Source organism: Pezoporus occidentalis, unplaced genomic scaffold, assembly GCF_034315485.1.
Source record: "Pezoporus occidentalis ecotype Australia unplaced genomic scaffold, CSIRO_AGI_Poc_V1 ctg169, whole genome shotgun sequence".
NCBI classification, from domain to species: domain Eukaryota; kingdom Metazoa; phylum Chordata; class Aves; order Psittaciformes; family Psittacidae; genus Pezoporus; species Pezoporus occidentalis.
The window spans coordinates 629,026-652,146 of NW_026913521.1; the positions used below are offsets into that span (position 1 = coordinate 629,026).

The window sequence follows — 23,121 nt, forward strand, 5'->3', positions numbered from 1 at the left end:
ATGCATATCCTCAGCGGGCACCAGTCTAGCCCCTGATCCATACCTGTAATCTTATATTCACTTGACTACATTGGAAAGAACTTTCAACAGGATGGATGCTCTTATCAATGAGAAAAAAATCCCCAAACCAACCAGAATTAAAAATGACAGTAAATGATTTTGAGTGCAGGAACCAAGCATTAATCTAACTGGACTGCTCCTCAGTAACAACTGGTGCCCAGCACTTTCTCTAACAAAATGGACTTACCGTCTATGCATAGGGCCAAACTCTCAGCTAGCTTAAGCCAGTGTAGCTCTGATAGATCTGACCTCACAAGTATCCCATTGGGCTTTTACTTTCAGTTATCAAAGCTGTTCGAGCAATGTCTATTTTTCTCTGCATGTCCCACAGCAATGGGAATATGATGATAACCTCTGCATAGATATGACTCCAACTGCCTGCTTTGAAAGAAAGTCCTCTGCACTGTGAGATTTGAGCATCAGCATGACTTCCACAGCTTCAGGTGTTATCGAGGTAACAATAAAGCAGGAGCCAGCAGCATACCCTCAATGACTTGTTCCACTGCTGCAATGTAAGGCAGGAATCTGTTCTCCTTTGCTTTGCATTTACCTGAATATAAACTAATTGGAGTCACCACAGTGATTCCAGAACTGTGCTGCTGTAACAGGCAAAATTTGGCCCTTAGCCTGTCCAACAGGGCCCTTCTGTGCAACAGGGAATAGCAGCAAAGATGGATTGATTAACACTGCAGGTGCATTTCCATGTGGATGTTTTAACTTTGGCATCTGTAAATATTGCCTCAATAATTTGTACCATGCTGCACTTCTAGCAACACACACAGTGACTAACAGCCCCCAGTCTACATCTTTTCTGGTCATGAGGATTGACAGTCTCAGTGGATGCAAAAAGCAGGCTGAAATGTTACTGTTCCAGCTGCATCTGAGAAATACTAAAGAACAATAAAAGCATAAAAACAGGTAATTTTTCTGTCATGCTTAAAATTCAGACCAATATATTATTCACCAGCATGTTCAGAGTATAATGAAGTTATCATAATGTACCATTGTTATGTATTAGTTGGATATTACAATGGCTATAAAACAAGAGATAAAATATTGACTTCCTTTTTACAGGGCAATAGAAGGCTAGATTATTTCTACCACGTAATCTTACAATGTAATAAAAAGGGAGTTTGGGATTTAGTTCTCTGAAGTGGATGGAGTGAAGGATGTTTTTTCAAAGTTAGATTGTTGTAACCACCACCACTAGGAAGATGCATCTCAGACTATAAAATATTGCCATAATTGCTAGAATTGCCTGAGCTTTCATAAACACATTTGTAAACAGCAATAAGAGAATTTGAGCCCATTGTGAATTGTCTGAAAAGCAATTTGTTTGCATTGAAAGCTACTTAGATGGGGGAAGAGAAGGCAACAATAAAAATGAATGTTCAACACTCATTGCAACAAACACAACTGTTCACACACGCACTTTCTCACTCATTTTCTCAAACCTATCAGGGTGTGCAGTGCAGAATATCCTACGGACCAAGAAGTGACATTTAACCACTCTGGAAAGCTTGAAGTAAGTTGGGAAAACTGCCCTTAGAAGTCAACGTTGCATTTCTACCTCTCTGTCCTGTTGGCTATGGTGGCGATGGTGTGGGGCAGCAAAGGCTGCTGGTGGATGCTTCTTCACAGGGGATTCCTGTCTTGCAGGGACTCGAAGATGCTCCAGTTGGTGGCCATATCTTCTCTGGCCCATCCCTGTTTCACCCACTGAAAAAACCTTTGCTCAAGCTTATTTTTGTAGGAAACAGGGCTTGGTCAAGATGGAACCCAGTGTGTGTGACCGTGGGATGCCAGAGAGGTGCTGATGCAGCTATAGCGGTCAGCAGTCTGCAGGGTGACAGCCTGGGAAGAGGGATATCCTTTTATTTCCTCCACTGCTGACCTCAAGCCAGTGCTATTCACAGGAGAGTCTGTGGCCTCCCAAGACCTGGCCAACAAGATTTTTAATTCCAGAGCCTCAATTAATTTATCTTATCTCCATCTGGAATATTCATGTCCCTCTTCGTAGACGGATCGCAATCGGATATATCCAAACTAAAAAAGCATTTTCAGTGGTGAACTTTGAGATTAAATATCAAAAACACAACTTGTGAATTCATTCACTGCATCTCTTCTATCCCTCAAAACCAGGTTTGCTCTAAATGTTAGAAGTTCAGCTGAAAGAGAATTCATTAGAAGGTCACTTATGATAGCAAAGACTGGCCTTTAAGTTCAGTAGAAAAATCATTAGTAAACTGTACACAGTATTTTCCACTGTTTAGGGAGGAAGGACACACGTGCTGTAGCTGGGACATCAGCTGAATATTAACTCATAGAAACTGCCAAGAAAAGCAGTTTGCCACACCACACTCTTGCGAAGAGGAGCAAGGCTCACCAACCCCTGCCCCTACTGGGAAGGAGGCAGCAGAGCTGTCAGTTGGATCACTAGCACCACTCAAATACTTTTCCTTCAGTAACAGCTGCACCTTTCTTCATTTCACATTGACTTTCACTGGGCACTTGGTCTTTGAAAAAGGCCTAAATGTGTGATGGAAAAGGGAGGGTTCCTCAAAAAAAAAGTGGTTTATCAACACTTCACCAGACCCTATCTCAGCCTTATGTCTTGCTGATGGAAGATTTGATCTTTATCTCCCAATCTCAACTCCTTCATCCAAACTGGGAGGCGTGTGCATGGGGAGATGATCTGAATGAGAGGGGAAGGTGAAACCCCTCTGACCTAACAGCCAGCCTGTCCAGCCTGTCCCAGCCACCCTCTGGCCAGGTGCTGGCTGTCCTGTGTCAGCGAGGAATCATCATAGAACGGTTTGGGTTGAAAGGGACCATAAAGCTCATTCAGTTCCAAATCCCTGCCATGGGCAGGGACACCTTCCACTAGATCAAGCTGCTCAAAGCCCCGTCCAACCTGGCCTTGAACACTGCCAGGGATGGGGCAGCCACAGCTTCTCTGAGCAGCCTGTTCCAGCTGCAGCCACACACAGCACCCACTGGCCAACCTGGTTTCACAGGCAATTAATCGGGGTCTCCACGCCGAATAAAACTGTCAGTCAGTAATGAAGGCTCCCAGCTCTGCTAACTCAGGCCACTAACAAATAACTGCTGTGCGGCAGCTGGGGAGATGGAAAGCTGTCAGTTATTTGGGTCTTAAACACCAGCCTTCCCGTCTTGGAGTAAAAGGAGAGCTGAGCTGCAAAACTTTCTCCTAATTACACATTAGGAGGTTTATGAGGGGAGAAGCTTCTGAGAATTAAGGACTGGCTAAATGTGAGTAGTGTTCCTCCTGCATCCAATTAAAATGTGGATGGATTTGTCAGAGGCAAAGGGTTGGATTATCATGTAAACTAGTGAAAGGATGAGAATGGGAAGTGAATGCTGACAAACTGTCAGCCTTGGCATGTCGTTTGGGAGTGGAAGTGAAAAAGGCCCCATGGCAGATGCCGGCAATGCAGCTGCACCCTTCACTTTGAATTTACTGACTTCTGCTGGTTTGCGTCCATGTTTGACACTGCACTCCCTCATTTGTTTAAAAATAAACAGAAAAGGAAGAAAACAGGAAAATATTACTCAAGATACCAGAAAGAAAACTAAAGTGAGATCTGCCCTCAGGGTATGAGAAATGAAAACCAGCATTTATGGGAAGGACTATCCCCTCTCTGAGTAGATGGGCTCTTCTTCCCCAAAATGCCTGCCGCCTTCATGGAACTTATCTTCTTGGAGAGCAGAAGAAAACACTGTCCTGACTTGCCTGTATCCTAAGCTCATGATCTGTGGCTGATCTCAGGTTTACTGGCCTGTTCACGCCAGCCAGCCAGGGTGCTAGAAATACTGATATTGCAAACATGTTAAGATGCAATTCTCTTCCACTGGGCTTAAGTTATCCCCTGCTTGGGAAAAGCAAACAAAGGAAGTCCAAAATGCATGATGGGAGAGGAAGCAGAAGAAGAAACCTCAGCTTGTCCTGGGTCAGAGGCTTTTCCCAAGGCAACACAAGCCATGAAGCAGATTGACTGAACACCTCCCTGGCTGTCCTGAAGCTGAGGATGACTGCAGGCCAATACACACACAAAGGTTTCCTGCTGGCAGTTAAGTGTCCAAATGCACTCCTGGCAGTGTGGATCCCTAGGGTGTTATACAGCAAATACCTCCTTTGTAGATAGGGGATAACTGGGAAGGCAAGTCCACATGAGATGCTTGGTACCTGACAGGCCATATGTCCACCACTGAAGCACAGTACAGAGAGAGGAGCCTTGGATGGGGCATGGGGCTGGGAAAAGAGGGATGAAACCAGTTTCTCAACTCCTTCCAGCAGCACTGGGAACCTTAACATCAATGTGCCATTTCTGTCTTTTCCTCTGTAGGTAAAAACTGAGGGCACGATGTAACACCCATTCCTCAGCCAGCCTAGCTGATGTCTAGGGAGTGCTTACAATGGCAGTGACAGAGGCTGCTTAATTGCATTTCTTGTAATGCACAAGGAGCTAAACTGGAATCCATTTCTCCAGGGACAGAGAAGTTGAAGGAAAAGAAAAACTCTTCTGTTTCCATAATGTCTTTCTCTAGCCCAGATCACTCTGGAAAAAAAACTGGTTTGCCTGCTCCATCCCCATGTCTGAGTATACTCAAAATGCAGAGGAGGCAGTCAGCATGGTCACCTTCCATAAATCTGGGAGAGAAATGGGGAGATCAAATGAGCAATCTCAGCTGCCTGCTAACTCCATTGCTAAACCCAGCAGGGCAGCTGGAGCCCAGGGAGACACAGCAGGGCTCCGAAAAATTCAAAGGGAAGGGACAAAAGGGGGTAGGGCTTGCTATTTCTGACAGAAAGCCACCCTCCTACTCTGATGGAAGAGTCTTGGCAGGGAGCTAGAGCAGGGAAAATGAGATGATACAGCATTTAGTGTTTGGGGTAATGAGGCCTATAATAGATGACACTTGAGATGTGAAATGCTAAGGTAGTGGTATTGCATTTAAATATTGGCAACAAGCTAAAGCTTTTCATCTGTCCAATGTCCTTTTTTTTGATCTTAAAAAGACAAATAAGTTTTCCTTCCTTGATTTTATGTGAAGGGCACAAGTCAACTGCTTTTCTCTTGGACAACGACTCCTTGAAAACAAAAGTTGCTCCAATCCATGTTCTACTACCCATACAAATCAATGTGCAGAAGCAAATTCTTAGAATGATATTAAAAAAGAAGCTGCTCTCAATGACCAGCCCTGACAGGAGAAATTAGTTCCCTGCTTTTGTTAAGCTCACAATTCAGATTTCAAACTTCTCCATGCAGAGATGAGGAAGAAAAAGCAGCACAGAAAGGAAGCTGATGCTTGGGTGAAGTAAGTAAATGTTCCAATTAGGCTGTCTCCTCTCCTGGATCACATTTCACGCTTCCTACAGCTGCAACCAGAACGAAGGATAAGAATCCAGCATACAAATGCCTAGTTCATTTCCTACAGCAGCATGAATAGGATTAAAATAATCTGGAGAGGAATTAAATGCCTCAACAGTCAGGCTGCAAGAACAGGAGAATAAGACCTCCTCTGTATGTTCCCAGGATCAGTGGAGTGGGGCCAGTAGAAGTGACCCAGGGTTAATGCAGCTCAGACCTGCCTTGGAGGGACTATTTTCTTCCTACTCAAAAAGAGTGGGCCACAAATCCTACATCCTTAGCCATGAACTGTGAAATGTTTGTTCACATCGAATGGCGAGACAAGCCCAGGAACATCAGTGTCACCACTGCAATGTCACCAGCCATATGAGCTGAATTTCCACCTTGCAGATAATGCGTACATGGGCTGCAGGTTTCCCTCTAAAATACTTGTACTCAGAAAGCCCTGCTTGGGGAAATCAAGCCAGTGAGTGAGCTTCAGTGTACAGCTTTGGTTTAACTTGCTATCGAAACAATGCTGTTCAAATAAGACAGTATATTCCACCTATGAAGAAATAAGGGCAGAAATCAATAAGCAATGTAAAAGAAATAGAAGCACAGCAGTGTCATGCCTCTAATTAAATAGAAAAGTAATCTTGAGTGCTTTGGGAAACTCCAGTGCTTTGAGAAGGTGCCCATTTTCCTTGACATTGTTTTGAAAACAATTCTCAAGTTAAATGACAGAAATAAGGAAGAAATTTTAGGGTCATGGCAGAGCCTCACTACAGAGCAAATTCTATCAGACGCAGGTATGGGAAGCTGCATTTTCAGTGATGACCACAGAAAGGCAGGCCATAATTTTGTTACTGATATGTTTGAGTATAATTAAAACCACTGGTTTTAAATGCAACTTTACATTCGAGACACAGACAAGAAACAGGATTTTTTTATATAGTCAAATAGATAAGCACTCACTTAACCAATACATAATCAAGCAATGGGCAAGCACCTAGAAGTAAAAGAGGAAAGAACAAGCAGCCAACATGGATATGTCAAGTATAAATCATGTCTAATTTCCCTCTGTGACAGGGTAGCAGACCTCGTCAATAGAGGAGAAAGAGCAGACATCATCTATCCTGACTTCAGCAAAGCTTTTGACACCATGACATTCAAACACAGCCTATGTGAAACAAGTATCTGGTAGATGCATCATCAGCTGGAAAACTGCACTTGGCGAATGGTTACCAACATCCACTGTCAGAGTAGAATGGAAATTAGCGAGTGATATTACACTGGGGCATTCACCAGCTTCCTTAATGACTTGGTTACCAGAAAGTGTGCACTTATTCAATTTGCAACAGGTACCAAGCTGAAAGAGGCTGGAGTATATCCTTGCTTTTAAAAGGACTTTGTCCAACCGGAGAAATATTCTGGAAAAAGCAAGAGAGCAGCTTCAGTAAAATCATATCCCAGAAGCAAAGTTGCTCTGGGAAAGCGCTAAGAAAAACTGTGGTGATGAGGGGATTCCTTTTCCCCTGCTAATGCCCTCCCTGCAGAACAAATGGGGAAACCAATGTGTATGTGATGCTGAAGTCCTGGCCCTAGTCTTAACAGTAAAACAGCAATTAGCTGTTGTGTTCTGCTGCAGAAGAGGACAGACTTTTACCTTTGGTCCTCAAAATACAGCTTGCAAGTACTTATTAGTCCTTGTACATGAAAGATGCTGTAAGCATTTAAGTAGGTTTTAATTATTAACTATATTAGCTCATCAGCTGGATAATTTACCAGTGATGTAGCACAGCGAAAGCCAGACTATTCAGGGTAATTTTCTGTGACTACTCCTAAGCAGATGAAAAATCTGATAAACTACATAATAAACCAGCAATGGTTTAATATTGGCTCACAAAATTCTCTCACAAAATCCCACTGCCTTACTGGGATGATAAACAATCTCTCCACTGCGGGATGCTTTTAGTGTTGACTGAAGGAAGGGAACTCATGGCACCAAGCTGTCTGTGTTTCCCATGCCTTACCTGAGGGTCTTGCCTCTATAATGTAGCCAGTTGTAGGTTTTTCTCCTGAGTCTCCCTCAGTCCATTGTAGTGTCAGCCCAGAAGCAGATTTTGTCACCAGAATTTCCTGAGGGGAGCCAGGAGACCCTGAAGGATGAAAAAAAGAACAGCAAATGGTGGTGGCATCAGAGACAGATTGCAGTATTAATTTCTTCCATTGATACAGGTGAAAAAAATTGGCTAGCAGTATTGATCAACATATAGGCACCTTGAACCAGCTCAGTGGGTATTGACCTAATTTTTTCCACTAGTTCTAGTACCAGTATCTAGTATCCATAGATCAATGGCTGGGTTTTACAGGTACCTGTGTTAAGAATAGAAGAAAACACTCTCATTTTGACCATTAGCATATCAGCAGGGGTTGCACACTGCCACTGATATTTCTGCCTTTAGAGGTGAACCCAGCCTCCAAGTTTCAGGGAGAGGTTTGTGAGGACAGCTGCCTGCCTATTCACTTGGGAAGATGCCATGGCCACATTGAAGAGGATTCCCACTTTATACTATCTGTGGTGGGGCATGAGAGTTCAACTGTGGATCCACAGTGCTGCTGTCCTAGATCATGGCTATGGAGGGTACTGTGATAAAACGGAATCTTGCTTGCACCCAGAAAGGTGGAACTGCCACATGTGGCTCTCATGGAGGAAGCAAATGCTTCCCTGAGCTGGAAAATCAGAACTGTGACCATTGCACTGATGCTTTGTGATTTACTGGACAGGCTGGTATCACTGGAGGGCATCTACCTTGTTAGATTATCTGCTTATCAAAATCACCGACCAAATAAGAAAGCCAACTCTTTCATACAGACATTGAGCCAAGAGGGGAATGTTGCTGTTCTCTTGACATCTCAGGAAATTTGCAGACTTCTCTATCTGCATAAGCCAGAGTCAGGAAAGAATAATTGTAAATTCTTTTTGGCTTTGTATCCAGGAACCTCTGCTGGTTTCAGTTATTCCAGTTTGACTCCACCACAGAGCAGTACAGTCAGAATTATGCACTGTGCTGTCAGGCTGCAGCTTAGAAATCCCTGGCTAGCCCATTTGCATTATGATTTATTCACACTGTTTTGTTTATTCACATAAGACTTCTTGATTTCAGGAAAAAGGGAAGCATGTTTTTTATGGGCAGTTGCAAAACCCACTGAATCATGTCCTGAGCTCCTGTGACTCAACTTCTCCTTGGCTTGGAAATTTATGTGAAACCCTGATTGCACTATTCCCCACTGTTGGACCATCTTTGTATAACTGATGCTTTTATTGTTCCACTTACCTTCTGCTGGCCCAGCTGTAATGTTGGCTTGCAGCTCAGGTCCATAGGCGATGGTTCGGGCTTGCACTTTGAATAAATAGGTCATACCTTTGGTGAGATCTCGGACCTTCAACCAGCGTTGCCAGTTCCCTTTTATGTCCACAGTCACCACCTTACTTACTCCTGGAACAGTCACACAGATAAAAAACATAAGAGAAGGTTGCAAGGCAAAAAAATGAAATCAAGTGGAGTTTATTACATCTAGATGGTAAGTAAAATTATCTAACAGTTCGCTAAGAAAGTATTTCTTACAATTAGCAGGAGTTTAAGTAGTGATAATAGCCAATTTTCAGCACTGATAAGTATAATTAGAGTTTAAGCTTGATAAGTGGGTACTGACAAGAAAAAAACCTTACAACACAACTGGGAAATTACCAAGAGACTACATGCAACTTCACTAATTACTCTGGGAAGAAAGGAGGAGGTAAATGAAGAGGACTGCATGTCGTAGATAGCTTCCTAAGCAAGCAGTTCTCCACTGTTTCTTTGCCAAGTAACCTGCGACATTGCCTGAAGGAGGAAACAAGGGCCAGTTTTTTTTTTTCCATCCAACTCATCCTGTCATTTCCACCATTGCCAACTGAATGCAAAATGAAAGATGTGTATCTCACAGGTAACTTGTGGGTGTGAATGCTACTGCAATAGAGGATGCAATCAAAGCACTATTAGCTTGGACAAGCCTGAAGTCCTGACTTCAGGGTGTTTCCCTCTTCTCACTCTCCAAGAAGTTTCCTTACAGGGATGAACTAAAATCAGTGCTGTTTCCTTTATCAAAGTTCATAGCTAGTTTCACACTTAGGTTCTGAATGCTACATAAAGGGCAGAGTGGAAATGAGTGCTTTGAAAACACTGAGATTTTCTAAAAGTCAGTCAATGGAAAGAATTTGATTTATAAAATCAAATGAACAGAACAGAAAGTTTGATTTCACAGAGTCCTTTTGGCACTTTTTCTAGTTCTGCAGATGTACAGAACACATTGCAAACCAAGATGATGGGAAAGGGAGAACTTTTTTCGCACTGACAGACAAAGAAGTCTGCTTGCTAGTTTATCTTTCCAGAAAAATGCACAAGGAAGGTATTTCTCAATCCAGATGCCTGTTTTATGCAAATTGAAACAATAAGTTCAGTTTTATTGGTTAAATAAAGAATAATGTCCAAGCAATTTCTGCTCAAAGTTTTCTCCCAGATACCATTTATAACTCAGGGAATCTTTCCTTGGATAACAAGGAAGCAGTAAAAGTGCTCCCTCCTTCCCTAGGTGTACGATTTCGTTTCTCTAAGACAAATCAGGAAGCATTTGTCATTTTGAAGTTATGTTCTCCCCAAAAAAGGAACTGTTAAAAAAGGCTCCAGGGCAATTTTGTTGTCTATTATTGTGTAAAACATAAAGCTGTAAAGCTTAAACAATAAAAGGTCAACCAGGGAGAAGGCTGTGCTAAAGAACAGATCCCTCTTAGAAAGTTGTGCAAAATGAGCAGCTTTTAAGCAGTGGCTTCTGAACGGGAGGACAGGAGATGTCACAGTGAGGACACTCAGCTGAATATAATGAATGGGTGTGAAGTCAAAAGATGCAGAAAAAAAGCTCCAGGGGGGTCTGGTCCATCCATGTTACTGCACTGTAGTGTTGGCACAGAGGAATGTAAGACTTGGGGCTGCAAGGACCCTCTGGGATCATGGGGTCTGCATGATCTACCTACAGTCAGCACCACTACATGCTCTATCTTCAAATGAGCTTGGCTCTACCTTGTTCTCTAAATAAAGGAGTATGGCTTTGCTACAGGAGGAAAATGATGGCATCAAGGGAGGGATTTCTTACCATGGTCAGAGAATAAATATCTTTGCTGAAAGAAAAATGTTGGCACAAAAGCAAATGGATAGAAACTGGGAAATAAATTTAGGCAAAAATTCAGAATCTGAGGCAAAGCCCTCCATAATATCCTTGCTTACATCAGAAATTTCTACAGGGGAAGGAAAGACAAACTAGAGATGGAGATAGTATAGGCAGAAGTGGGGGAAAGAAGAAAAGAAAACAAAGGTTCTGAGGATGTTAAGTCAAATACATACAGAGAAAACATGATCTGACACTTCCACATTTTCAGGGGAGAAAATGTATTTTTAAACATTGTGTAGAAATGAATAAAAGGCAGGAAATGCCCAAACATCCTGAACCTCCTGTATACTCTGTATACATTTCTTGCTCAGAATTAGAAAAGCTTTCTGCATTAGTTCTTTGTGCTCAGACCTGCCAGCCATAAAGGCTGAAAGTGCTTTTATTCTTGTATTTTCATTCCTGAATATAACTTTCTCAGTGCATGAGACATGGATATTTAGACAATATAGATCTTTATTCCTTACAGAAGAAGCAAATACAAGTGATTGATATCCTTATTTCTTTGGAAAAGATTTTAAAATGGCTTGGCAATGGCTGAAATCACTCTGCCTGCTGCCACACTGCCAAAGTCAGACATCCTATTGAACTACTGGCAATCTACCAGGAATATACAAATATTAATAAGACCATCCACAAACTTTTGCAATCTTTTCTAATTCTCCTTCGGAATGAATTTACATTTGTTTTCAGAGAAATTGCCAAATCTTTCTCTGTTGTTTTTCTGGCAAATTAATGAAACATTTGTGGGCACAACATTGTTGTGGTCTAGCTTAAATCTAGTGCTGGGGTAAAAATGCTGCTTGAAAACTCCATGTAAATAGACACAACTAAATCTCTCACACAATTATTCTACCCTGTCAAAAGCAGCAGAGGTACCAGTGATGACTAGCACATTTGATGCCCCGGCAATCTTTGTGATAACAGAAGTGACACATGATGTGATAAGCAAGGCAAATGTGTCTGACTGATTATTCTGGGATGGAGCCTAGTCAGCAATTTCAAAGTGCAACACAGGGAGACAATCAGGCACTCTCAGGCTGAGTTTCTCCTTTGCCCACACCAGGTAACGATGGCTGTAAAATGACTTTTCAAATCACATAGAATATAGTTTGTGCAAGAAAATGAGAGGGGGCAGAAAAATACCTATAATCCACAATATTACAGTTTGCTGAACAGTTTTGGTCAAAGTGGAATTGTTTTACTTGCCCTCTGCCACCTGGCTTCCCTTGGAAAATGACAGAGAGTAAGTAGGAAATTGGGCAGAGATAAAAGCTACTACAGTACTTTTCTGTCATTTCCCCATGAATATGTATGATCAGAGGTCTGTCTTACCCTGGATGGGAGCCAAGGGCTCATAGACTACTCGATAACCCTGCAGGACTCCATTTGCTGCTGTCGGCTCGCCCCAGGACACATTGAGTGTCGTGCAAGTGATCTCCGAGAACGTCAAGAAGCTGGGAGCACTGGGTGCTGAAAGGATGACAAACAGAAATGAACTCCAGTAGAAATAGTTAATCTGATATATATAATAAAACATTGGTTTATTTGCCCAGCCTAAATCTAAAGGAAACAAGTTAAAAATGGGATTTTTCAATTGTATTCCAATGTCTGGTAATCAATTAGAAAGCCAGGTGTCCTAAAAACACCCAGCAGTCAGCTGCAAAGCTGAATCTCAAAAGCAAGCAAGAAGATAGGACACAGAAGGGAATGATCCTCAGAAGGGTGCTGTGTGAGCATACAATCCAAGTGTACACCCCCACTGCCACCAACAAGGGCACTACCTTCATCCTCTGCTAGAACACTCCCACCACGGAACCAACACAGAACCATCACATCCAGCACAGAACCCAGTTCAACTAGGTGGCTGCTGAGCCAGCTTTAAAAAAGGAGGAATGACAAAATGCACAACAATTCTCTCACAGGACTGCCTGGGCAATTTCCAGGCACTGGAGATGAGTTCCTTTATATTTTCAGGTGTGATGGCAGAGGCCAGAAACAGACCCATAGATGCTTTCTGGACCAGCTTGTGAAGAGACTGGTCCTTCTGGAGGTCCATTTATTTCCTCTGCATCACTCCCTTTCCCCCATGGTCCACATATTTGATCCTTTTTAACCCTCCATGACCACTGCAGAGCAATGACGCATCTGAAAGCTAAATCTGAACACCAGTGCCCTCCTGCATCCACCCATGTCCTCAGCCATTGCCCAGTTACATGCTGGTCACCACCAAGGCTGTGCTTTGAGACAAAACAATGATCCCATACCCGCCTGGTGTGTCCTGCCCTGTGAGGGGCTGCTTCTGGGGCCATCCCCGGCTGCGTTGAACGCGGAGATGCAGACCATGTACCGCGTGTGGCTGGTCAGGTTCTTGAGCCGGACAGTTGTCTCCGGAAGGAAAAGGACCTTCACTTTCTCTGTGTCATTCTGGGTGTCGCTCTCCCAGTAATAAATCTGTTGGAACACAGAGATGTTTCAGTATATCCTACATGTAGAAAATATCTGGGCACTGCAGCTATAAAAGATGAGGAAGATGGCACAGTCTTGCTCTGGACTCCTACACTAAATGGGATCCTAACACTTTTCACCATCTTCCCAGTCTTTTCTCTTCCTTTGGCAAATTCCTAGCATCAAAGTGGTCCAGTGACCACATAGCTGAGTACATCACTCAAATATAGAGCACAGGCTGAAGAATGTGCCCTAAAGACAGCAGATATGAGCTGCCAGAGCTCAGCATGAGAGGGCAGTTTTTAAATTCTCCCTGAAAAGCTATCTGCTTGTCAGCACTGGCATCCTGCTATGATGGTCCATAATTCACCTTTGTATGCACACAATGGTTTCACCATTTGTGGTCACGGACAGCCAAGCAAATGTCTTCTTGACAAGGGTAATAAAGATTTTCCTTAAAGTTTCTTGAGGTACTTTTTCCCATTCTTCACTTACGTAATTTTTATCCTGATGCCATAAAATTAGGCTTTGGAGAAATTGTTTCCAAGAGGAAAAATGGTGCCAGCCCTACTTATTGGACAGGCCTGGCAGCGAGAGCATTACAACAGGCCAAAGCAAGCCAGAAAGTTGCGAGAATGAGCCAAGGCAAGACTCCTCCTTGGCTCTACAAGCCAGGCTGTTAGAGCTCTCTATATGTACAAAAGGAAAAGAACATGAATTGATATATAAGGATGCTTGCTACTGCCAAGAAGGGATGCCAGATTATTCACACTGGCTTGGTTTTTCTTTGCTTATGGACCTAAATTCATGGAGAGAGGCAGAGCCAGACAATGAACCAAAGCCAAGCTCAAGTGTTTGTAGACTTGCCCATTTCCACTCTCTGAGGGTCCATTCTCATGCTGGAGAAGCTGAACAACATGCCTCTGAAACATGCTCATCTCCTATGAACCAAATGCAATTAATACTATGATTTAATTTTATTAAAGTTAAGGAAATGAAATCATTCTTCCGAAATCTGACCTGGCTCGGGCTTCTAGCTTAGAGAAAGTTCTGCTTTTCCTAATGGCTTGTAACAGTTAATTTTCTTCAATACATTTCTTGCCCCTAGCTCTCATGTCTGTTGCTTTTTGGAGCAGATATGTTGCCTGCATAAGTAAAGCTGCCTCCTTATCTGCATACCCTGTTTCCCCATGCTCTCCTTCTCCACAAAAAGCAACATACTTCTTTTCTCTCCCCCTCATTCTCTTTCTTTTTGTTTTGGGACTCAGTGCCATTTCTGTACTGCAATCTGAATGCTGTTTTAATTTGCCTTATGCAGTGAGGGCAACTGTGAGATAGCTCTACGAACTACAAGTAATAGCAACGTCAAGCAAGATAAATGAAACCAGGAGAAATGGGAGATTGCCTTGTAGCCTTGGATGTTCCCATTCTGGCTGTCAGCCGGAGGTGGGTCCCAGGTGAGCTCCAACTGGCTTGCAGAAAGGGAGTTTATTTGGATGTTCTGCGGGGCCAGTGCTGGTGCTAGAGAGAAAGGAGGACAAAAGAATTAGCAGTGACAAGCAAAACTAGTTCATATTCAGGATGCAATTTCCCGTTTGCAGGATTCAGGATGGGCTCTGTTTATGCCACAAGTCAGCTAAGAGAGTCAGCCCTGGAGGAATCTATCACAGGGAAGTCTCAGCACACGTGGACTGAGGAGCAGCCAAGCCTCCAGAGGTGGTTGCTCCCACACAGGCTGGGTTAGACATTGAACTAACTTGATCCTGCCAGCAGCTTTGAAAAAGAAATGAGAATTTCGTCTTCATTCTATCATTCTGGGTTTGCCTTGGGCAGTGATGCTGGGAGCGACTGGGAGCAAGGCAGCTCCCCGCCACCATTAGCTTGGCCACCCTCTCAACAGCAAGTCTTTATAACAGCCTCTTTGCAAGGGTCCAAGACTTAGGGCCAAAATACTGTCCAAAATTACCTCCCAAACCAGTCAGATGCTAAGCAATTCAATTAATATTTTATGTAATGACAAAACGACTTTTAGTTGTTACTCGCTAGCTCTTTTTCGATTATACCTTCACATACACACACTGGTCCTCTTTGGCTCCTGATGATATTTCTTCCTTGCATTGTGCTATGCCAGAAAACTAATCTTAGAGTGCACCTGGGTCACACCATCCTTCCCTTTGTCAGGATGCAGCTTGGTGCAGGTGGATTTTCTTCCCCAGCGGCTAGCAAGGACAGTCTGTTCTCCCGACCTGCTGTCTCTGCCTCGGGCAGGTCTCAACAAAACAGCACATGTTCTGTTTACAGAAAAGGTGCTGAAGCATGTCCTGTTCAAATTCCCGAAGTAGGGAAAGAAAGGCAGGGCGAAGGGTACACTTCTGTATGTTCACAGTGCCACAGCCTTCACCCTGAGCACCTGAGAGAGCTCTTCTTTTCTCTGCCCCTTTATGGGCCATAAATAGAAGTGTTAAAACATTCACCGCTCGAGTTAGCTCCCCATACCCGTTCCTCTGGAGACTTCTTTCTTTAGAGAGAATGACCTTCATAAGTCACACTTTTCTACCAATACTCCCTCCCCCCGAGTTATAAAATAAAATAGTAATTAACACCCACTCAGCCTGACACCAACTATTTATTTTGTTCTAACTGTGTGGTTTCCATATTATCACTGCCCACCCTGCCGTTAATGGAAATGTTAATAACCAGCGCCAGGTTGTTGTGACAGATGCTTGGGCTCATTATCAGAAATTCTTATTTACCGCTCCATTAAACGACAGAATTGCACAAAAAACAATTCAATCAAAACTAACTGGAGGAATTTTAACAGCCACATTAATAATCCCAAACATAAATAAAGTTAATGTCTTTTGCATGTTTGCCATCGGCAACTCAATTGCAAAATTATTGCTGTACAATTAAAACGTGAACAGCAAAATTGAAAATAGCCTTTATTGCGGGGCTCAGTTAAAACTGTTTGTTTATAATATTTTTTGTTGTTTCTTTTTCAGCTGCACATAGTGAGTGCACAAGGTGACAGTGACCACCAGTAAAATACAGCTTGTTCAGAGGGGTGCACTCGTTTAATTGTGGCTCTGTCTTCTGGGCTTCATGGTGGAGCGCAGGAAGTTCAGGGCAACAGTACTGCTGTCAAAGACCAAAAAGCTCAAGATTTTGAGACTTCCACAGCATACAACAGAGTGTGAGGCCAAGCTGGTCACACAGTACAAGCCTGAAAATGCGTCGTGGAGATTTGCAGATGATGACATGCTCAGGGAAACAGGAATATGTGCAATCGCGGAAGAAAATGGACCACTTTAACAACGTATTTTCTTTCGTGGTAGTGACACTACTGCCTGTCCTCAGCTGACAGCTTCAAAGTGCTCTCAATACCCAGGTCTAAAGCAGCATCTTTAACAGTGTTTTTCTTTGGATCCCCTGCGTCAGCCTGCAACAGTTGCTGCTTCTGAGATGTGACCATTAGAAGAGTCAGCGTGTGCGACCTGCTGCCAGAAAAACACCATGTTTCCTCAACCCCTTTTTGGAGCACATCTAAGAAACACAATGGTTAAAACCTGCCAGTGATCACTCTGCAGTGACACACTCACTGCTGGAGCTGCACTTTTGCTGGCACAGCGGCAGACAATTTGATGGGAAGGAAAGAAAAAAGAGGCTGATGTTGAAAACGACATTTCTTTTCACTACCCCAGATCCGCCATGAGATGTAAATTGTTTGGTTTTGTGCCATGTGTGTCTGTCCCTCTGCTCAACTTTCAAAGGCTGATATGTACCTCCTCTTCTAAGCACAGATTTCTTGCTGACAGAAGGACAGCAGAACAGTGCTGCTGCTGCTCGATGTGGCTCTGTGCAGACAGCACATTACATTAAGGGTGAAATGAAATACTTTAAAAAGAAGAAAACACACCCCTAAGGCCTCTGCCTGTTTGAAACCCCAAACCATTCACTGTATGTATGGACAGCCTGTGCCAATAAAAAGCAACTGCATTTTAAAGGTGAATTCAAAAGCCTATTACCTTCTAGGAATGCAGTTCAAGATTACTCAGCTCTGAGTTTTTTCATGACTGTTGAAAGCATGAATACATAAAAATCAAGATTAAAGCTAACCTCACATGGCTTTAGCTGTTAGTGACATTATCAACTATAGCAGGAGTGACACAGACCCCTGAGGGTCCAAACTCAGTCCTTGGCAGGTGGAAAGCATTTCATCTTCCATGAAAAACAAAAAGTATGTATCCATGAAGTCTAATTCTGTGCACGTATCCTGCCTTGGAATTTCATGCAGATACTTGTCTGATTCCAGTTCACCTTTGAGACTGTCTCCTTGAAACACTTTCTCAGCCAAAACCATAAGGAGAAAGGCTGAGCAGGTTGTATAGTAATTTGGAAAAAAAATAACAATAACTATGGACTGGGATGAGATTGGCAGAATCAAGTAAAAACAACTCTATTGGGAAATGCAGTGAGTGTCAAAATGAGCCCATAAATAAAGTTATACATCTAAATTCACATTTAAACATATCACTGCCCCCATTTTCCAGTCGTGCTGAACAGCCTCTGCTCACACTGCAGTCAATTTGAGCTTGCAAATGCTTATAACCTTTAAAGAGAAGGTGCTTAAAATCCCCAGTGGCCTGCCTGTGACAGAGCTCTGTGCATTGCAGAAGGTTCACCTTACTTTTTCTCACTGCTTCCTTGGGATATTTGCTCTCTGTGTCACCCAGAGCTTTTTATCAATACAAAACTACTATTCCTTTTCTCAGTGACAGTTGCCACGATGCTCTGTAGCACAGGTAGGCTACAAATCCTTGTGATTCATTTGGTATACTCGGTAACTGTTTTTATGAAGCACTCCTTGCTGCTCTTACATCTGCTGCAATTGCCAGCTAGGAAAAGATTTCTCCTCTACTGATTTTCTAATTGCTTCTGTAATGCCAGTATTATGTCAGGAAATTCACAGACAAGACTGGGACAAGGTTCCCTGACACTCATGCCATTTAAATAAACATGCAGGCGAAAAAAAAATGAGGAGAAAAATGCAGTGAAAAAGAGACTGAAGATTTTCTGTGCATCAGCTTGATGCCACAGTTCCCAACAATCCCAAGCAAGTTTCAGTTTTGTAAAGGCCTCTGATCCTTTTCCGTCTAGCAAGCACTTCCTCCTTAGTTTATCAAAGCATGCCTTTGTGAACATGCCTGCTTTTATTCCCCAGTAATCAATATATTTGCATTTTGGTGTTAGCACCTAGAGGCCAGAATCTCACTGCGAAATGTGTTGCATAAACACAGAACAAAGACACAGCTCCAGGCCTAAAAAGCTTCTAATCTGTATGTCTACACATTATAATGGAGGGGTGGTTCTGACATCCCAGCTGTAATCTTATCTACCTAGTAACAACAGAAGAGAGAAGACACAGCAATAATATTCAGTTTAGCATGTGCTGACAAATCTTGCATACGCAGCACCTCTGAAGTTTACACACTGACTCCTGGCACACACAGTCATGGAAAACAGAGGTGGAAAGCCTTTGGAAAGGGCTCAGACATCCATCCTCCTGTGTCACACCGGGATCAGCTCTGCTGCTCAGATGTTGGTGTAAGCTCCATCTATGACCTCTCCCCGGATTCCCCGGCCACCTCCACACAGATTCTGCCAGCATTCCCCTATTTTAATAACTCTTAAAATAACCCTCATATTATTGTTTTTCAAATGTCTAGCCTATCCTATCCTCATCTTATTGAACTTATGTCCCCAGTGGCATGGAGAACAGATTGTTTCTTCTCCCGCTGCAGCCACTGCCCTCAAGTTATGGAGTAGGCAAGCAACAGTTAAGTGGATTTTAAAAGCCAAACACAACATAACAAACAGAAGGACACAAGATAAAACAGCAAGACTTGATCTGCAGAATGGGCAAAGCAAAACGCAAGGGGCTTTAGAGAAGGAATGCAAAGATGATACCTCCCAGGAAAGAACAAAAAGGTGCATCTGCAGATGTTCGCAGTCACTCCTTCCACGATGGAAAAGCAGCATGAGAGAAACATGTTCAGTGTTTATTGGCCATTTTCTTGCAGTGGCTGGGAAAGAGAGGTGGGAGTGAGGCACACTTCCCCTGTGCAGCAGTACCTCTGCCATAAGGAATGCTGCGTGAGCGATGCTGATTAGTTCAATAACAATTAGTTAATTGTGCTTTAGAAACGGCTACTGCGAAGCAGCTTTCCGCTGTGACAAAGCAGCACAAGCTATCTTTAGAATGTTTCCCACCATTTTCTGGCTGGTTTAGGCTAGGATATGTTTTGTGATGGAAGTATGTGCTTTTTCCAAAGACTGCACTTTCTGGGGTTACTTTATATTTCAGAGGCAGTAAGACAAGCAGAGACACATATAAAGGATCTTAACTCCCTCGACACAACTCCATTTGCTAATATTAGACTCGAGTGCTCCTACCCTCATATTCAGGCATGACAGTTTGGCACCAAAACCTGGTGTTATTAGCTTACATAATTATTAACCCAGTTACTAACTTTGCCAGCCCTGTGTTACCCCCTGTGACCTGAAATGAGTCTCAGGAAAGGAGCGATGTGGTCTCCCCCACCTTCTACTGGGTGGGGAGGAGGTTAAAGCAGCTGGAAAAGCCAGGTTTTAGTAGGAAATAACCCTTTTTTGGGGATGTTGATAGATGTGTTGATTTACATGATTGTAAGAGAAACTGAAACATTTCCTAGGGTACAAGAGACCAATGGAAGTCAATACAAGACTAACTGGAACAACATCTTTCTCACCGTCACGAACACTCATGAAGAGGGAACACAAGCTAACCAATGCAAAACAGAAAGACAAACAGGCAAACCTACCTTGGTGGACAAGAAGGGGTGGAGAGGAGGAAAATATCTGGATGGAAAATTTGGGAGTCTAGCACACCCACAATTGCTTTACTCTGTGCCATATTACTTGGGTAGGCAAACACTTGGTCCCCTCCCTGTATGCTGCACTTGGTAATCTAGCTGCGTTCTGACACATCAAAATCTTAAGGGTACTGAAGTCATGAAAAAGCATAAATAAAAGCAGCTGCAAATGATACCCAAATGTAACATCCCCAGCTTCTCTGCTTAGTACTGGGAAGCTTCCCAATATTGGCTAGGCCTGTCTTCAGCATCTGCAGAGACATGAAAAGGATGTGGGGGTGGAGGGAGAAAGTAGGGAGAGATGACATTAACCACACATAATGGAAAACACTGCAATGAAACAAGGTCTAGAAATGGAGTATCCTTTCCATGGACACAGACTCCATGGAGTGGAGCCATTTTTTTGAACTGAGAAGGCTCAGGAAACCTCCATGGATATGACTTATTCATGAAGAACCTTCATAAACTGGCAAGTGACTGAAGTAGAAGTAACTCGCATCCTAAACCTCACTCTCTCTTCCAGCGGTGGTGAAATCACAGTTGCTGTGATTGCTAATCTTTTAATGTGGGGTTCAGATTTTCCAATTCATGTGCAATCCAGGATTTTCAGGGGACAGACATGATCTGAAGTTACTGTGACTGCATAAGAAGTTACTGTGACTGCATTACCATGCCTACAAAGGAAGCAAATCTCATGGAGCAGTACTGTGAAACAGTTACAGCCTTCAAGCAAAACCTACACACTTTTCTTTTGCTGAAGCTCACAGTTCTACTTAGCTAATATAAACCTAAAATAGGCTATCACATTGCATACTGAAATTATCCATCAAGGGACTGAGAGCTGTTGGCCCTAAAGTAAAGCCCTTACAGAACTGTCAGATTGCCTCTGGAAACAGCATACAGGTGGCTAAATCAGGAAGGGGATAAATAATATAAGGAGTTTTTTCCTCTTTTTCTTTTGTGTCAACAAGGATACGATCACACACAGGGAGGCAGCCCATCAGTCAGCAGAGATGGCCCCATGAGCAGGAACAGCAAGAGTCTGACAAGCATTAGTATGCACAAACAAACACACAGGCATAAACCTACAAGCTAAAATCCCCTTTCACTTACATAAATGCAAACGAGGGTTAGGTCTGCTAAAGCTAGTAGACCTAAGCCAGTGTGTAAGTGAGAGCAAGGGTCAGCTCTGATGAATGCAGGATTCACCCACCATGATGTATTGAAGATTGTTCAAGGGTGAAAGGGATGGTGAAGAACTGCTGAGTGTTTGATACTCTGGCCTGATCTTCTCTCGGGAGCACTGGAAGGAGCAGGAGCAGCAGGTGGGAACATTCTGCTCTCAACTCTCTTAGAAATATCTAGCCATTAGGCAAAGGCAGAATTACCTACCTACTTCAGACTATCTCCCCAGGCTCTCTGGTTCTCAAGACTCCTCCTCCTCCATTTATAGCCATGTCCCACTCATAATCATTTATTAATCCCACACTCTAATATCACAATACCACAAGACAGCAAACAAAAGCACCCACTTAATGTTCAACCGTAATGGTAGCACCTACTAAAGCCTTAAAAGCACCAAGAACTCCTTATGCTGCACTAAAGCCAAGAGAGCACACAGAATAATTAGGGTGAATCTCCACTGGGTTTGCCACAGACCAAATGTTAAAAGCCATATTAGAAAAAAGTCCAACTGAGCAGGTGAGATCTGCCACTGTGAGAACCTTTTGCTGTGGCTTTAATGCAAGTTTGGGTAGCTCACCCCCATGAGGGATTCATTTAGGATTTACAGATTGCAATGGGGAACCCATGGAGGGCTGTGATCTTCTGCTTCTGAGAGAGATTTCATTTACATTTTCTCAACTCTGAGTGAGAGTTTTCTCTTTCTTGGTTTATTTTGCAGACATAGCAACCCTGAGTTGAAAACAGTGGTCCCATACCCGCCCAACATCATCTCAGTGTCCAAATTGCTGCAGCCAAAATATTTTAGGATATTGCTAATTCATTCTTTCATTACAACAAAAGGCAACTGTCTACAACAGAATCATAAAATCATACAACTGTTAGGGTTGGAAAGGACCTGAAGATCACCCAGTTCCAACCCCCATGGCATGGGCAGGGACACCTCACACTAAACCACAGCACCCAAGGCTCTGTCCAGCTGGCCTTGAATGGAGGGATGGAGCATTCACAACCTCCCTGGGCAATCCATTCCAGTGCCTCACCACCCTTACAGTAAAGAACTTCCTCCTTATATCCAATCTAAACTTCCCCTGTTGAAGTTTTAACCCGTTACCCCTTGTCCTGTCACTACAGTCCCTAATGAAGAGTCCCTCTCCAGCATCCCTACAGGCCCCCTTCAGATACTGGAAGGCTGCTATGAGTTCTCCACACAGCTTCTCTTCTCCAGGACAAACAGCCCCAACTTTCTTAGCCTGTTCACAAAAAAAAAAAAAAAAAAAAAAGAAAAAAAAATAGAAAAACAGAAAAAAATGGACAAGCTGAAAGTTGCCAGTTCCATGACTGACGACAGACACAGCAAACAGATGTCAGAAAAGAAAACCAACTGTGTTTTCTCTACAGCTGGCTTCACAGCAAAGCTGTACAGAGGAGGCAAAGCCACAGGAGTTGAGACCCATATGAAAATATGATGTTTTGCTCACATGTCACAGGATGACTGAAACCAAGCAGAGCAGGGCTGCACAATTAGAGGCAATAGAAATTTGGCTGCAAATATAACCCTTTAGTCAAAAATACTCAAGCTCCAGCCTGCGTGTCCTTGAATATGAGTTATCAGCCAGGGGCTTCCCTACTTCTTTACCAGTGCAATTTATGGTTTGTCTTACTTTACTACTGATTACTCATATATTTGAAAGGAAGGTTAATTCCTTTGCTTTTAATGGAGTAGGTCTGCTGTTAGTTCAATACAGCTTTGCATACATGATTAGGCTTCTCCTTCCTCCACCCTCTGTGCACTGTGCAGGGATGTCCCTGCACTCAGTTCTTCACAGGCTATATAACACTGCAGCAGAACAGCTAATTTGTCCTACCGCTCCCACTGCTGC

The 23,121-nt window shown here is 43.1% G+C and overlaps 1 protein-coding gene and 1 long non-coding RNA gene across 2 annotated transcripts in view; one reads left to right on the plus strand and one right to left on the minus strand.

Moving 5' to 3' along the window:
* The window catches only part of SDK1 (sidekick cell adhesion molecule 1), a 422,287-nt gene that overhangs the window by 18,620 nt on the left and 380,546 nt on the right, over positions 1–23,121 (minus strand). The window contains exons 37-41 of the mRNA XM_062613568.1: positions 14,551–14,666; positions 12,965–13,151; positions 12,033–12,170; positions 8,771–8,932; positions 7,466–7,591 (exon numbers count right to left, since the gene is read on the minus strand). Of these exons, the coding sequence (XP_062469552.1) occupies positions 7,466–7,591; positions 8,771–8,932; positions 12,033–12,170; positions 12,965–13,151; positions 14,551–14,666 (729 nt within the window). The remainder of the gene's footprint in view (positions 1–7,465; positions 7,592–8,770; positions 8,933–12,032; positions 12,171–12,964; positions 13,152–14,550; positions 14,667–23,121) is intronic.
* On the plus strand, positions 8,675–18,340 carry LOC134161048 (uncharacterized). The gene is made up of 3 exons (XR_009963807.1): positions 8,675–9,017; positions 14,464–14,602; positions 16,148–18,340. It is a non-coding gene; the product is annotated as an uncharacterized LOC134161048 (long non-coding RNA).